Source organism: Clytia hemisphaerica, unplaced genomic scaffold (genome assembly GCF_902728285.1).
Source record: "Clytia hemisphaerica strain Z4C2 unplaced genomic scaffold, Clytia hemisphaerica genome assembly, whole genome shotgun sequence".
NCBI lineage: Eukaryota > Metazoa > Cnidaria > Hydrozoa > Leptothecata > Clytiidae > Clytia > Clytia hemisphaerica.
Window position 1 is genome coordinate 108734 of NW_027104615.1, and position 16558 is coordinate 125291.

General features: G+C 38.9%; 1 protein-coding gene across 1 annotated transcript; it reads left to right on the forward strand.

Annotated features, from left to right (window-relative positions):
- Positions 1 to 4118: 4118 nt before the first annotated feature.
- On the forward strand, positions 4119 to 5492 carry LOC136824630 (uncharacterized). Its single transcript, XM_067080622.1, has 3 exons — positions 4119 to 4238; positions 4481 to 4627; positions 5028 to 5492. Exons 1-3 carry the CDS (start codon positions 4197 to 4199, stop codon positions 5418 to 5420), a joined length of 582 nt encoding a protein of 193 aa, XP_066936723.1. The 5' UTR covers positions 4119 to 4196; the 3' UTR covers positions 5421 to 5492.
- The last annotated feature ends 11066 nt before the right edge of the window (positions 5493 to 16558 follow it).

The following is a 16558-nucleotide window of genomic DNA, read 5'->3' on the forward strand; positions in this document are numbered from 1 at the left end:
TTTTCCTCTCACGAAGGGGTTTGTGGCGCATCCGGCCGGTTCGCAATCACTACTTTCTACGAAATATTACCACGTTCAAATTTACAACAATGACACTCGAGCCAAGAATTTATTATACAGTACTCAACGAATAAACTTCTTGTATTTTATCCGCTGTCCAGAGTATCCTCAGTGCTTGCAAAGACCCGTTCACCAAATTATAAAGAAAACACTGTGTCTTTTCTTCTGTGGGTATGGGAGTCGGGAGTTTAGGGTGTGGGAAGTTACTATGGTTTAGAGTTAGAGGAGAAGATATATTGTCTAGGGGTGGCAAAATATGATCAAAACTTGCCTTGTTTGGGGGTAAATACATTTTTTTGTAAAAGGCTAATTTCAAAATTTGTCTTACGCGTTGTCCATGGCGAATCATTGACTCGTCAACTTGAACCACGAAATTCTGGCCACCACCACCAACATTGATCGGGTTCCTCTGCAAGTCTCTGGCACATACCAGTCGAAGCAGTTGATACATGTCAATTATGACTTGTTTTGACATATTTGTTAACTGTCTGACATATTTCACTTGGATGCCATTAGACCAATAATATATGGCCATGAATAATTTGGGTAATGGCACTTTAGTCCATTGCTGGAATATGGTACCGTCACGTATCTTGATTTTTCGCCGACACGGTCTACCACATCTCCTATTAATGAAATATAGAATAAAATTCGTTTTTTCTTAAAATTCTAATTTTTAAAATAGGTTAACATGAATCAACTTTTAAAATTTGAGACGACAGCAGCATGACTGTCGTATTTGAATCTTCTGAAATAAAATTCAAAACGAGTAATCATCTCAACGATTTCGGAGTGGGGTAAGAATTGTAACCGAGATTGAAGAGGTTTCTAAATATCAGACTATCAAAGACATTGATTAGAGGCTGTTGTCCGCAGATATGTAATTTTTGCACAAAAATGTAATTTCTGCGCAGATATGTAATTATTTTGCGCAAAAATGTAATTTCTTGGTTTTTACAAAGTAACTATGGGGTAGTGTCAAAATCATTTTTTACCCTTTTCAGCCTTGTTTCCATACAGACTTTCGTAGTCGGGTGCAACTGCCGTAATTCTTTTTGCTGGGATAACATATACACACCTGTCTGAGAACATAAAGTTCAAATGCAATTGAATCCCAATAGTCCAGACCAGGCCAGCCCCCGCGCTGCTTGCTCGATCGGTAGGATCGATAATCAAAACGAAACTATGAATTTTCATTTTGTGACGTAATGTCAAAAAGAAGATGCTGAAGTGTCATCAAATTCGTTGAGTAGCGTCAATTTTAGAAATTTATAGCCTCCGCGGAAGCCATTATATTAGCGAGTTTATGTATCGAAGGATATAGCGAGCACCTCACTAAAAGCCGGGATTTTTTATCTCGTTTCTTAGTGAGTTCCACTTTGACGATTTCTGAAAAATAGAAGCATTTCCAGTGTTTTGACGCAAATTCGATTCTATTCGTTACTGCAACGGCTTCAAAAGTTTAAAGTGATGTCAAAAAATCGAATGTTTGGAGCCCGAAAACCCGAGCTCCAAAGTTAAAAACATCGGTTCTTACATATCTGCGTAGTCTGTACCACCCCGGCACCACGGGTGTTTTTTATATTTTGAACAAAACTTGCCGTGTGTCGGTCTGTTACGTTTAGCGAGATTCTGTGTCTCAGTTTGTCCCAGTTTTCTGGGACAAAATCTTAAAAAACACAAGCGCAGGAGTGCTTTTTTGAAAATTGAAAGATGCCATTGCATTGACGTGTTTAAAGTAACGTCACTTTAGTTGAGATGTTTTGAATGCTAAAAACAGTTACGCTCCACCCGAGAGACATTCGAAGATTTTTGAAAAAGGTGTGAGACAGGGAATGTTACCTAACTGTAGCAAACCCTATTTCGCATTATCTTTTCAGTCAGCGAAGAAGAGTCTGGTACAGGCTATTATCTGCGCAGCACTTAATTACATATCTGCGCAGCTCATAATTTGTCTGCGCAAAATAATTACATATTTGCGCAAAAATTACATATCTGCGCACAATGGAGGCTTTAGAAATTCCGTTTCAAAATGCAAGCTCAATTTAGGTATTGTACTTTTGAAATTAATATTGTCTTCCGCGTAGCTACATCAGCAGGAGCCGGTTACCACTTTTCTAAAAACTCCGATCAAATACAGAGGATATAACTTAGGGATTTTCATTTTAGTGTTTACTTCCTTTTCCTTCTTTTTCGAAAATTTTTAACCTGTGGTGGGAGATGCCTTAGCAAAATTTATGATTATGACACGAAAGGATCGCGATAAGAACACTGTCGTACTATTTACTTAAAAAGTGGTTTCCATGTAATTCTCCCTTCGAACAACGAAGGAACCACAGACAAGAAATTTTATGCGATTATTGCATTAAATTCAATAGGACAGTACCGTACCGTATTAGTTAACAATAAGTTGAAGCAAAATCTTACCATCTGTATCCATCTGAAACATTGTCAGCTGTCAAAGCCATTTGTCCACCGTAAACAACGCATACCTTGTTTGGTGGTATAAGAGCTTTTCCTTGGAGGAAGTGAATTATCTCAATTTTTGACCCCCCAAACAGCAATGCACCCCATCGATCTAAAAATTGTCGATGAGCGCGAGCTGCGGCTGCTTGAGGTACTACCTGAGCTGCTGCCATCTTGAACAAAAATAATGGAGTGACCTGACACGATTTTTCTCTACAGTCTTATGGTTCGTTAGTTATGTGATCGTCAGACTAGACAGTTTTTCTAGACAATTATCTAGACAATAAAGAAGACGGAATTCTTAAAGTCTATTCACGATAAGTGTGCACTCTTTTTTCATTTCCCTATAACTTTTGAAGGAATTCTTCAATCTTTATAAATTTGGTATCATTGGAAAGATATTAGTGAGTGGAACAATTTAGAATAAAAAAATCTTTGAAAAAATTCTAAAGACGAAGATGAAAATGAAGAAGAAAAAAATGAAGATCTTGTAGAGAAATGCTATAACTTCCATTTTCACTGGAGTGAATCCTTGATTATTGAACGTCATCACTGTGAAGAAATTTCTGAAGAATAATCATTCAGTCAAAAGATATCAAACAAAGTTATAAGCTCATTGACGTCTAAAAACGCTGTTTTCTGCTGTTTTCTGCTGTTTTTTGGGGTCAATCACTTATTAACTTTGCATTATCACTTTATATTGAATAAATATTTTAGTGAAATTTCTTCACAGTGATGACCTCCTAAGATCAAAGAATGTCTCCAGTGAAAATGAAAGTTATAGCACTACTCTAAAAGATCTTCATGTTTTTCTTCTTCATTTTCATCTTCGTTTTTAGAATTTTTTTAAAGACTTTTTTATTTCAAATTGTTCCACTCACAAATATCTCTCCAAAGATACCAAATTTATAAAGATTGAAGAATTCCTTCAAAAGTTATAAGTAAAAGAAAAAAGAGTGCACACTTATCGTGAATAGACTTTAGTAGCTAACTTGTTTACTACCCTGTCTCAATGATCTTTCGAATTTTTAATCACAAAGCCCCACGTGATTTCAATGGGGTACTATGGTTTTGAGTTGAAAAAGCTTCATGCAAAATGGTACCAAAATCATTGCTTAATTCTTTATAAGCTACAGACTTTCATGCCATTTGGAAGTTTTGGAAGTTTTCTCATTTTTCAAAAAATGTTGCGCGTTTGAAAGGTCAAAAGCTTTTTTTTTGATGTCTCGATTCTTCGAATTCTTCTTTAGTCTAAATATTGATTGGGGTAGACTAGACAAACTACAAAAAACAAATATTATAAAAGTATTCGTATGGATCCCATTAAAGCGAGAGCGAGACAAATCTATAAACAATAGATTTTCTTCACTTTATTCGCCCTTTCGCGGAATACTTTGATCAGTTTGTGCTGCCAACGATAGAAGAAAGATGGACAGCATCATGGAAAATGTAGAAAATTACACAATCATGATTCGTGAAATGATGGACAGTGGACTACTGGCAAGGCAACTGTATTGTTCGAATCGTCACCAAAGAACGCAGATGGTGTTAAACCCTGATATGAAAAGCTGGTAAGACCTATTTTCAGGAGATGCCATGTATGTACGAACAAGCTGTCTGTTACGTCAAGATCTTTCTTTGTGAACACCCGAACAGAGTTGTCCTCGTGGATGAAAGTGTTGAACAGTTGGTGTAATGAAAGCACCATCAAGGTATAGACGGGTAGCTAGAATCTATCAATTTCCCCCCTTAATAAGAAAAGGAAAGAAAAATTCTAATCCGAAATGGTTTATATTTTATACTTTTCATACAAACAACGAATGGGAAATAAAATTTACCGCCTAGAAAAATGAATCTATCAGCCGTCAGTGTTCCCAGTAAATTTAAGTTGTAATATATAATAGCATGATACAAACAAACATTTCCTATTAATATTTTTCTTCTCTATATATAGGAAATTGCAACAGCCCACTCACTGCACAAGACGATGGTTAGTGACATGTGTCGACATTTTCGTCTGGCTTGTCAAACATGGCTTGTTGAAACAAAACCCTTGCTTCTTAGGGGAGAAGGAAAGCATGTCATGGTTGAAAAATTAAAGGTATATCTCTAATTATATTTGGTTTGAAGTTTCTCTAATTCGATAAACACGAGGTAAATATTGAGCTATGGAGCTGGGGAAGAAGAATAAAAGGAAGAATTGAATTGACTTGAATGCTGATAATCAGGAAAAAATTGAATCATAGAGCTTATTTGAATTGGAAAGCGTCAACTGTAAATCCATTTGCTTCAAGTCTACATTACATAATTTTTGCTTTACTTGTTTTTTCTCATAGAATACTTGCGATTTTAATAAATTTTATAACGTTGGATAAATTTGAGCAAACTTACTGTTATATTTTCAGTGAAGAGAACGGAAGAGAACGAGGCAAAAAGATTTTAGGTCTGAGTTTACCTTAGGTTGAGGGTATCGTAACGCCGAGAATTTTTTTCTATTTCAGGATTGTGTCAGCAATGATCAATGTGAAATCTGTATCATTTATGATACAGAAAACGATGTCGGCTACCTTTTGCACAACACTGACAACAGATACACGCAACAATGGGTTTTACCGGTGAAAAGGGGTACTTTTGTGTTTTCAGACAAAGTACTCAATATACCTGCTGGCTGTCCACAAAGTCAAACCATAGCCCTTTTTCAAGGCAACAACACGGTTGATAAAGCCAACCATGCGAAGAAATGGATAAAAAAGAAATGTGGCGTCTCTTGCCCTAACGCAGGTGCAACTCTGTCTGAATACAATTTCAGGCACTTTTTTGCAAAGAATCAGGAATTAGGAGATAAAATGGTTAATTTGTTAAAAGACATTTACGAGCCAGTTTTTTTGCAATAGTTATATAGAGCTGAAAAACTCTTAGGTAAAGCAAAGATACCTCAAGAAAGATGATTTTTAAGGAATTTTCATTTTACAAGAACTTCCATTTGGCAGCTAGCTAGGCTGCTACGCAAAAATAAAAACAATAATTGCTTGAGGGAGTCTGCAAAATACTTGTATTTTTCATAGGATTATTCTTACCGTTGTTATAGAAGAAAAACTTTTACCGATCAGGCGAAATTCCAAGCACTTTATTTAGTCACTGGCCGTTTTTTGACTTACAAATTGAGTTTTAGCCTTTGGAGCAGCCAATGTCAAAAATAAATCTTCTTTGCAACGCAGAACAGTGAAAAAATCAGTCTTGGGTGCGACGCGGAACAGTGAAAAAATCAGTCTTGGGTGCGACGCGGAACAGTGAAAAAATCAATCTTGGGTGCGACGCGGAACAGTGAAAAAATCAGTCTTGGGTGCGACGCGGAACAGTGAAAAAATCGGTCTTGGGTGCGACGCGGAACAGTGAAAAAATCAGTCTTGGGTGCGACGCGGAACAGTGAAAAAATCAGTCTTGGGTGCGACGCGGAACAGTGAAAAAATCAATCTTGGGTGCGATGCGGAACAGTGAAAAACTCAGTCTTGGGTGCGACGCGGAACAGTGAAAAAATCAGTCTGGGTGCGAAGCGGAACAGTGAACAAACGATAGTCTTGGGTGCGACGCGGAACAGTGAAAAAACCGGTCTTGGGTGCGACGCAGAACAGTGAAAAAATCAGTCTTGGGTGCGACGCAGAACAGTAAAAAAATCGGTCTTGGGTGCGACGCGGAACAGTGAAAAAATCAGTTTTGGGTGCGACGCGGAATAGTGAAAAAACCGGTCTTGGGTGCGACGCGGAACAGTGAAAAAATCAGTCTTGGGTGCGACGCGGAACAGTGAAAAAATCAGTCTTGGGTGCGACGCGGAACAGTGAAAAAATCAATCTTGGGTGCGACGCGGAACAGTGAAAAACTCAGTCTTGGGTGCGACGCGGAACAGTGAAAAAATCAGTCTTGGGTGCGAAGCGGAATAGTGAAAAAACCGGTCTTGGGTGCGACGCGGAACAGTGAAAAAACGAAGTTTCCAGCGATTGAAAAAAGCTGGAAAAACAGGTTCTCGACAGTTTTGCACGGAAATGCATTTAATTATGCATGCACGTCATTAAGTAATAATGAGATGCATGCGCTATTCAGCCTTTATATTCTGTTCAAAAAATTGAGAAAATCCTCGCTCTTGCATTCACTCAAAGAAGTTAACTCATGTGTGTGTGTGTGTGTGTCTTGTAAAGCATCGTGTATCTTGTGAGAAGAGGAAAACCAACATGGCTGAGCAACAACAGAATGTCGTAGACTACAATCAACTGCAAGTTATAATACAACAATTAGTTCGCAACGAAATGCAACCAGCTATGCAACAAGCTGAGAATCGCGCCAAACAGGCACTCGATCAAACAACAGCTAGCACTTCGACAAATTTTTCAAAATTAAAAGCTAAATTGGATAAGCAGAGATTAAATGACAACATCACATTTACGAAAGCTGGCCACACCGATCAATTCAAACACAATCAACAAGTGTTGGAGGTTATTGATGACACCTTAGAAGCCATGGAATCCGCCGACGTACAAGCAATGAAAGATCATCTAGAAAAAGGTAGGAATTTGATTCTAACCAGGGTGAAGCATTTGAGAATCGCTGATACATACGGCTGGTTCACTGTGAAAGAATTTAAGGCTAACGAACTGACTTCAGGAGAGGCAGAAGAAAAAAGACTGAAGAGAGCTATAAAAAACGCGGAATCAGTAAAAACTAAACTTTTCAAAAAGGCCAGGTTCGATGACGACAAAGAAAAGCCCAAATCAAAACAAGACTCAAAATATAGAATGGACGATATAGTTTGTCACGGATGTAGGAGAGTCGGCCATTATTTATCACATTGCCCCTTTACCTCAGCTTCTACAACCACATCGCAAATACCCTCGATTGCCTACTCGACAACAAGGTCTTCGTCTACTAATAAAAATCCTTCTTCAACAAATACTAAGAGTAAATCCGGTTAAAAAACTATATAATTGAGTTATGCTTTATCGACATTACAAAAAGACAATTTATTCGTGTTATTAATTTTAAAAAACAAACACTCGCAATCTGCTGAATTTATAGACTATAATAATATATTTTTATCATATGACTAACGTTGTGTTCTTAAATTGCCATCATAAGCCCATTATTCGTGTTTATGATTTTTAAGAATGTCACTGATTTATAATTTATGCCTTTGTATTGGCAAATGAACGCATGACAATTCGTCGAATGAGATATTTTACCTTGATCAAATTTGTTTTTAATTACTTTCTTTCCTTTTCGACTTTTTGCATTTTTAGAAAAGTTTTTTCTTACTTTGCCACTCCAGAGAGATTTTGGGAATTTGATCAATCTACCGAAAGTCTATCTGTCGCCGGAAGAATTCAGGAATTTTCAAACTTCTGGGAAAATGAATTGAAAGCGTCGAATTTCGCCCTCGGTATCGTGCGGGAAGGCTACAAAATACCATTCGAATCGGAACCTCCTCCATTTTTCGCCAAAAACAACGCATCTAGCTTAAAGAATCGAGAGTTTGTCAAAGATAGTATTGAAAAGCTTTTAGAAAACGGTTGTATTGAAAAAGTGACAGAGCCACCTTATTGCATCAATCCGCTGACCGTTGCAGAAAGGAATTCCAAACTTAGGCTAGTACTAGATCTCAGGCACGTAAACAAACACATTCAGCCAAACAAATTCTCATACGAAAATATAAAACAGGTTTCTGAGATGATTAATAAAGACGATTTTCTAATTACCTTTGACCTCAAAAGTGGGTATCATCACGTACCAATTAACTTAAGATTTCAGACTTTTCTAGGATTCGCTTGGGAATTTAACAGCGAAATGCAATTTTTTGTATTTAAAGTTTTACCTTTTGGTTTGAATATCGCATGCTTAGTCTTTACAAAGCTTATGCGTCAATTAGTCAAGAGATGGCGTTCAAAAGGAATAAAATGTGCTATGTATTTAGACGACGGTATCGTAGGGGACAATTCATACTTCTCGTTAATACAAACAAGGGACCTGATGCTCAACGATATGCGATCCGCTGGTCTAACAGTTAATTTCGAAAAATCTAGCCTTGAACCAGAGAAAAACAAAACATGGTTAGGATTCATTATAGACACAGAAAACATGAATTTTGAAGTTCCAACACCAAAAATCCAAAAAGTGCTCAAGCTAATTTCAGAGGCGTTAAATAGTGAATTCTTATCGGCAAGAAAAATTTCCAGAATAGCAGGCAATCTTATTGCTATGGCACCAGCTATCGGTCCGATCGTTTATTTATTCACAAAACAAATTTACAAATTCGTCGAATCAAGTTTTTCCTGGGACAAAAAGCGTCTTTTGAGTCTTAACGTTTTACAAGAACTCGAATTTGGTACAACAATCTAGAAAAAGTAAAAACTTTCAGAATAAAAACGAAACCTGAGATCACCAGAATTATTTTTTCGGACGCAAGCGGTACCGGTTACGGAGGTTACGTCGTACAAAAGTTTGGAAATATTATAGCAAAAGGAGATTTCGACCAGACCGAAAGGGAAACAAGTTCGACATTTCGTGAGCTAACAGCAGTTAAATACATTTTGCTATCTTTTCCTCAATTACTCGAAAACGAGACAGTGGAGTGGTTTACCGACAGCGACAATATCTGTAAAATTATTAATCGAGGTAGTACAAAACAACACTTACAAAACATTGCAATCGATATTTTCAACATTTGTTTACTACACAATATCGAAATTTATCCTACTTGGATCCCTCGAGCGTTAAACCAAACAGCCGATATAATTTCAAAATCGATCGACACAGATAATTGGTCCATTGACAACGAGACTTTCGATTACATTATTAAAAACTATGGACAAATTACAATCGACAGATTTGCAGATAACCTAAACAAAAAATCCCCTAGATTCAACTCTCGTGAATACTGCCCAGGGACATCAGCAATCAACGCATTTTCATGTCATTGGGGAAAAAATGAGGTTAATTGGCTTTGCCCTCCCATATCACTAGTAGGTAAAACTATTCAGCACTTGAGAAACTGTAAAGGTAAAGGAATATTGCTTGTTCCCTTGTGGCCTTCGTCATACTATTGGCCATTACTGACGTCAAACGGTCTTCAATTTGAACCTTTTGTAAGAATGTTTTTAGTACTAGATCCTTTCTTTGTAAATTATTCCAACACTAAATGCGTTTTTGATGGCTTTGCCAAATTTTATTCCTTAGCCTTGTTCATCGATATGTTAGAATAAGAAATAACCTATTGAAATAAATACAACTTCTTTGTCATCTAATCCCCTTAACAATTGTATTTTTTCCTGTTTTATGTTGACGACATTTCTCGCTTCATTGGAAGCCTGTTTACCATGATTACAACCAAGTGAAAGATATGCTTCCGTGACAATGCCTTCGTGCATCACTGTTTCGGCGTCAATGTCTCCGTACAAACGTATTTAAAGGAGCTCCGCTTTCTCCAACGATTATCAATTTGCATTATCATTTCATGATATGATCACCACAAAGGTAACAAAAAACTATTCATTTTCTTTTTTTCCCAACAGATCACGGCGACGCGCCAGGGTTGAGAGAGAAACTACTGAACATTAAGGACAGAAACTTGAAACGAAAAGCTGAAAGCCTTCCCGTACTATTAGAAGCAGCCTATGCAAAATCTACCCTAAGGAAGTACAAGCCAGCCTGGGAGAAATGGTTAATCTGGTCCGACCCCTTTGACGAAGTGATTAGCTGCCCCGCCGATCCGATCTACGTCGCAATTTACATAAACGATCTTACCAATTCTTTCGCGACCGAAGGTGCACTAACTGCAGCAATTTTGGGTATCCGTTGGGGCCACTTGAATTCCGGATTTGATTCTCCGACCAATCATCCGCTCGTCAGACTAGCAATCGAAGGCGGTAAACGTATAATAGCAGAAAGGAGATCCCCCTTAAAAAATTGCCACAGAAAGGAGCCCTTGTCCACAGATCTTATCAAAAATCTCGTACGGAAATATTCAACCTCTACTAACTTGGTCGATATTCGCTTCCTTATCATGGTCCTTTTAGGATTCGCAGGGTTTTTTAGAATCAGCGAGATACTGAAAATCCAGTTGAAAGAAATAACATTCGATAAGTCTGGCGCAACAGTTTATTTACCTTTTTCAAAAACAGATCAAGTACGCGAAGGTAACATCGTTTTTATTAGTAAAACAGATACAGAGTGTTGTCCAATCTACTGGCTTCGTAAGTATCTAGCATTGTCCGGGCTAAGACACAAGCCTGAAGCATACTTGATTTGCCATCTATACAAGACGAAAACAGGACACAACGTGCATAGCCACCGCCCAATATCCTACACGACAGCCCTGAGCACATTCAAAGACCATATCTCAAAAATAACCGACCCTACCATATACGGTTTACATTCCTTGAGGTCAGGAGGAGCATCAGAAGCTGCGAACAACGGTATTTCTGATCGTCTTATCTCAAAACATGGTCGATGGTCTTCAAACACCAGCAGGAACACTTACATAAAAGACAAAGCCGAAACTAGATTTAGAGTTTCACGTTCATTGGGAATTTAAATGCCCATTTATTATATTTAAAGAACATGGTCGTTTTTTCCTCTTTCTTTTTCTCTCTCGTTTTTAATGCAAGCAAATACCAATGAAAAAGTAACTTTATTGTTTTCTATTTTTCTGTTCATTTCGAAAAGGAAAAATAGTCGAGAAACGAAGTTTCCGGCGATTGAAAAAAGCTGGAAAAACAGGTTCTCGACAGTTTTGCACGGAAATGCATTTAATTATGCATGCACGTCATTATGTAATAATGAGATGCATGCGCTATTCAGCCTTTATATTCTGTTCAAAAAATTGAGAAAATCCTCGCTCTTGCATTCACTCAAAGAAGTTAACTCATGCAAATTCAAACAATTTCGTTTTCTATTTCATGCACTTATCTGGACCAACGTACCAACCGATGCACTTATCCGGACGAACGTACCAATCCATACACTTATCCGGACGAACGTACCAATCGAAAAGACACCGATTCAACATACAAAGAGAACTAAAGATCAGAATGGAAACCCTAGCCACGGAAAGGACAACCAAGGATCAATAACATTGGAACAATCGGACGAGCGCTTCTTCCTGGACTTCAAAAACCACCGACAACTTATTATCAAACATGGAATCGTGGATGTGTTTTATCAAGTTGATGAATTTGGTATTCCTTAAACGAAAATTACAAATAGATTGATAACAATTTGAAGCTATGAAGCTCATACCTCGTAAAAACCCATTATAACAATTATAATTTAAATTTATGATCTCTTACATTTGACGGTCAAACACTTGCAGATGAAATAATTTCGTTAGAAAAATATTTGTACATAAAGGGGAGAAGACCTTTAACCTCCGAAGGTCGGGGTGACGGATGCCATTGGTTCGGAGATAATGTTTCCTCCAGAATAAACAGCCACTGGGGGTTTTACGCTACACGCTTCGTCACCAAAAATTCAGTTGTATTTTATTTGAGCTTATCCAACTTGTAATTTACTACTAATTTTGTTAAACATTTTTTTTTTACCACGAGTGTTAATGCAAGCAAATACCAATGAAAAAGTAACTTTTGTATATGTTTTCTATTTTTTGTTTCCTGTCAGAAAATTCGAAAGGAAATAGTCGAGAAATCAGTCTTGGGTGCGACACGGAGCAGTGAACAAACAAGTCTTGGGTGCGACGCGGAACAGTGAAAAAATCAGTCTTGGGTGCGACGCGGAACAGTGAAAAAATCAGTCTTGGGTGCGACGCGGAACAGTGAAAAAATCAATCTTGGGTGCGACGCGGAACAGTGAAAAACTCAGTCTTGGGTGCGACGCGGAACAGTGAAAAAATCAGTCTTGGGTGCGAAGCGGAATAGTGAAAAAACCAGTCTTGGGTGCGACGCGGAACAGTGAAAAAATCAGTCTTGGGTGCGACACGGAGCAGTGAACAAACGAGTCTTGGGTGCGACGCGGAACAGTGAACAAACGATTCTTGGGTGCGACGCGGAACAGTGGAAAAACGAGTCTTGGGTGCGAAGCGGAACAGTGAAAGTAGGCGGGGAGCTCTGGTCAGTAAAATTTACTTTGGGTGTCAAGCGGAACAGTCGCTCTCACTGTTCTGCTTGGTGCCCATGGGCCCTGTAAAGCTTACCTGATCCAGGAAACCATTTCTTTTGCGTTTTTTGCATTTTGGGCAGTTTAGTCGGGTGAAAGTGACGAATTTGAAATTTTTGTCGGCGAAAAGTGACGAAAATGCCTCTAGATGACGAAATTTCTCCCCGACGAAAAAAAACCCCTACTAAATAAAACCAAAGATAAAACTCCGACACTTTTTTCCCCGATAGCGATAAGGTATTGGATTGTACAAAGATCGAATACCCCGCCCGCCACCCGGTGTTCACACCCCATCCCACCACTCACATTTTCTGGCAAGTTTGCAGCAGCGGATCAGGTGATCAGACCACACAGTCGCGTTTAACTGTAGCATACTACATACGGACCCTTAGTATACTACGATCTAATACGAGTCATCGTATAAGTAGAGCTCGTAGTATTCTACGTAATCTTAATATGGTACGGTTAAACCCGACTGCAGGTCAAAGAGATGGAACGTCTGTATCATATATTCTGGTCCTCCAAAATAGCTGCGTTTTAAGTATCCAGAAATATCTGTAGTGAGTGATCTTCATTTGTCAGATTTTTCAAATTTTTAGTAGTCAGAAAATCTGTGGTATATAATATCTTTGCTTTCTGATTTGAATGATGGCACTGCGATGCGAAGGACTTTCTACTCTGTACTTTTTTCTCCGCCATCATACAGTCTGGGAAATCCTCTCAATTGCACGCTTTATGTTCCGAGGGCGTAAGCGCGCAACTGCATGGTTATAATTTACGCCCGCTCCCGCCCCGGTTCAAATTGCTTAGGGATTTCAAGGGGTTCAGAATTCTCTAATAATTCAGGCGATCGAAGGCATGGTTTAAAACGGGCAATCCATTTTTACGGAATCTTCTTCTACGATAAATTTTGAGTAAAACTGCCCTAGGCTTTTGAAATTCAACAGAGCTTTTGGAAGGAATTGCGTGTCAGAATAATAAAGGGTGCAATTGCACGCTTACCGCTTACCGCCCCCGTCTCAGAACAATTTCGATATGCGTGTAATTACAAGCTTAAAAATTCTGCCATTTTGATAACCGTGCAATTGCGCGCTTACAGCCTCGGAACATAAGCGTGCAATTGAGAGGATTTCCCAGACTGTCATATATACCGTGAGAGGTCCTAAATCCGACACCACTGCCTAAATCCGATGGGGTCTTTCAAAGATACTAAAATAAAAACAAACCTTTCGCTGTGGCGCAACGAAGATACCAAAGTGTCAACTAAACTGAGAGATTTGATACACTGAACCAATTTCCATCAAAAACTGACTTTCGTATCCGTCAAACAAACATTTCTAGCGGGCCGCGGAAGAGCGCTCTCATACGCCCAAATTCATAAGGGCGACACTCTCCCCTTGATTCTGCAGCTACGAGTGACGAATTATTCAGTAGTTTATGAGTTGTTAGTTGCCTAAAGTTGATGTGAGTTTCAAAATTTCATCGGGAACGTCCGATACAACATCGTTATCATGATTATTAACAGTCCGAGATCAATCAATAACAGTTCATTTGATTAATAATTAAAATATACATTTGGTTGTTGATGGTATCCATTTTGATACATGTATGGAACACTGTTGAAGATTTGAGTACCGTACGGATGTAGGGTACGTAGGTTGATAAATACAGTTTTGTTGGGTTAGGAACATCGGCTGTTGGAAACAATAGCTGAAGTAGTTTGAAGCTGGCTGCGTTGTGTAATAAATTGGCTGATTTGCTAATAAATTATAGATCAACGGTTGACAGGGTATATCGTACGTAAATACCCGACGTGGTCTACGTTGTCATCGTTCAGGGAGTTGTTCGACAGGTTCTTCTTCACCAGATGATTCTTCACCAGATGATTCGTATGCCGTTTCAACGTTCTCGTCGTCTTGAGGAACGTCAGGCTCGTTAGGAATCAAGTCTCAGGATCGTTCTGTACGCGGTGTTGTACTTCGTCGTTCATTACGTTATCGTAGTGTTGCACCAGATGTAACGGAGGTTCGTTGTCAGTTTCGACGTGACCTTCATCAACGTGTACAGGAGGTTCCTGTTGTGGTGGTTGTCGTGCATCTCGTTGTTTCTTTGGCTTTTGTCTCTTCTCCTGTGGATCTAAAATAAGCTTGTTGCGAACTGGCATAATCATGTTCCGGTGAACAACGCAAGATTTGGCAGCAGCATTCTTTTCGTCAACGACCGTGTAAACTGGGCCTTGACTTTCTTGAATTCGTTAGACTCTACGTTCCCAATGGCTACGTAGTTTGCCTGAACCACTGCGTTTTATTCACGTTTTTCAATAATACTCTGTCCCCTGGTAGTAGAGGAGCAAGGCATGGTTTCTCGGCTTGTCTTCTCATATCGTTGGCTTTCTTCTTGGATCTCGTTCAAAGGCAATTTCGTTGGCCTCTTGCATTTGATCTTTCCAATTGTTGATGTATTGATCGTAAGTTTTGCGTTCAGTTTTTGGTTCTTTCCCAATCAATCTATCAAGAAATATGGAAGGTTCTTGTCCGAATAATAAGAAATAAGGAGAGTAGCCTGTTGTTTTGTGTTGTGTGCAGTTATAAGCGAATGTTAATTTGTTAAGTTTCTCGTGCCATCTTGTCTTTTCCTTCTCTTCAAGTGTTCTCATCATTTGTAGAAGCGTTCGGTTCATCCGTTCAAGGCACCGTTTGTTTGTGGATGATAGGGTGTGGTCCTTGATTTCCGACAACTTCTCTAATTCTTCAAACAGTTTATTCTCGAATTCACGACCTTGATCGTGCATGATGCGAGTAGGTATGCCGAATCGTAGAATAAAGTCTCCATACAGATGTTTTGCAGCAGCAAGTGCAGACTTATTTTTAGTCGGATAAGCCTGGACGAATCTTGTAAAGTGAATAACAATCAATAGGACATATTCATGTCCACGTGAACTAGCATGGCTCGCCCCCCCACTTATTTGGGGGGGGGTGTAAATCTAAAATTGGCCTAAAAGTGGGTGGGAGCTGTCTCATTTTTTAAATTCAGGGGGGGCCTAAAAAAGTGGGGGGACCTGAAGGGCTGCACTAAAGTTCTGGGGGCTAACTACACTAATTAAGAAATTGTAAAAAGATTTTTTTGTTTGGTTTTAATGTTCTGTTTTTAAATATTCTACCGTTTTATTTTTATCTGCGTGCGAGAGTGGGTGGTACACAGATTTCAACTGGGACCTGAAGCTTACTGAAAAGTGGGGGGACCTAAAACTTAGGGGGGACCTAAATTTGTTTGGGGGACCTAGAACCCCATTCGGAGCCATGACTAGTTTCGAGATGGAGATAGTCAATTGCAACTAGTTCCATTGGTGAAGCAGTGTGGATACTTTGAAGAGGAGCGTGCGATTCACGATGCATTGACATTCTTTGTGGATGTAATCATCAATGTCGCTGAACATGTTAGGCCAACAGACCCGTTGACGAGCCAGCTGATATACTCGTTCGGTCATTAGATGACCCATGTTGACATGTAAGTGTTCGTAGATAACGTTCTTTAATGATTTTCTGTTCGTGGAATCAGCCACACCTTCTCTTGAGTAAACCGTTGTCGACAAACAGTTTTCTCCTTCCGCGAAGCAAATCCTTTGTAAATATTGAATCATCTCTCGAAGCTTTTTTATCACTTCAGAGTAGATGAATAACACGTGAAATATCTACGTCATTCTGTTGAGCATCTATCAGTTCGTTGATGGAGATGACGTTTTCGTCGTCAGGAACATCCTCATTAGTGTTGTTGGTAGCAATGGCTGAAACCCACACTTCGTCGTTGTTGCTTTGTACTTCAACTGCTGAAACTACAGCCTGAAATACATCAGGTGTAACCTCTTCACTACACAACT

Excerpts from the sequence above, each read along its gene's own strand:
- LOC136824630 (XM_067080622.1), top strand. The coding sequence starts at position 4,197 with ATGAAAGTGTTGAACAGTTGGTGTAATGAAAGCACCATCAAG. Across the intron at positions 4,239-4,480 it reads GTAATGAAAGCACCATCAAG|GAAATTGCAACAGCCCACTC; the intron begins GTATAGACGGGT and ends CTCTATATATAG. Across the intron at positions 4,628-5,027 it reads TCATGGTTGAAAAATTAAAG|GATTGTGTCAGCAATGATCA; the intron begins GTATATCTCTAA and ends TTTCTATTTCAG.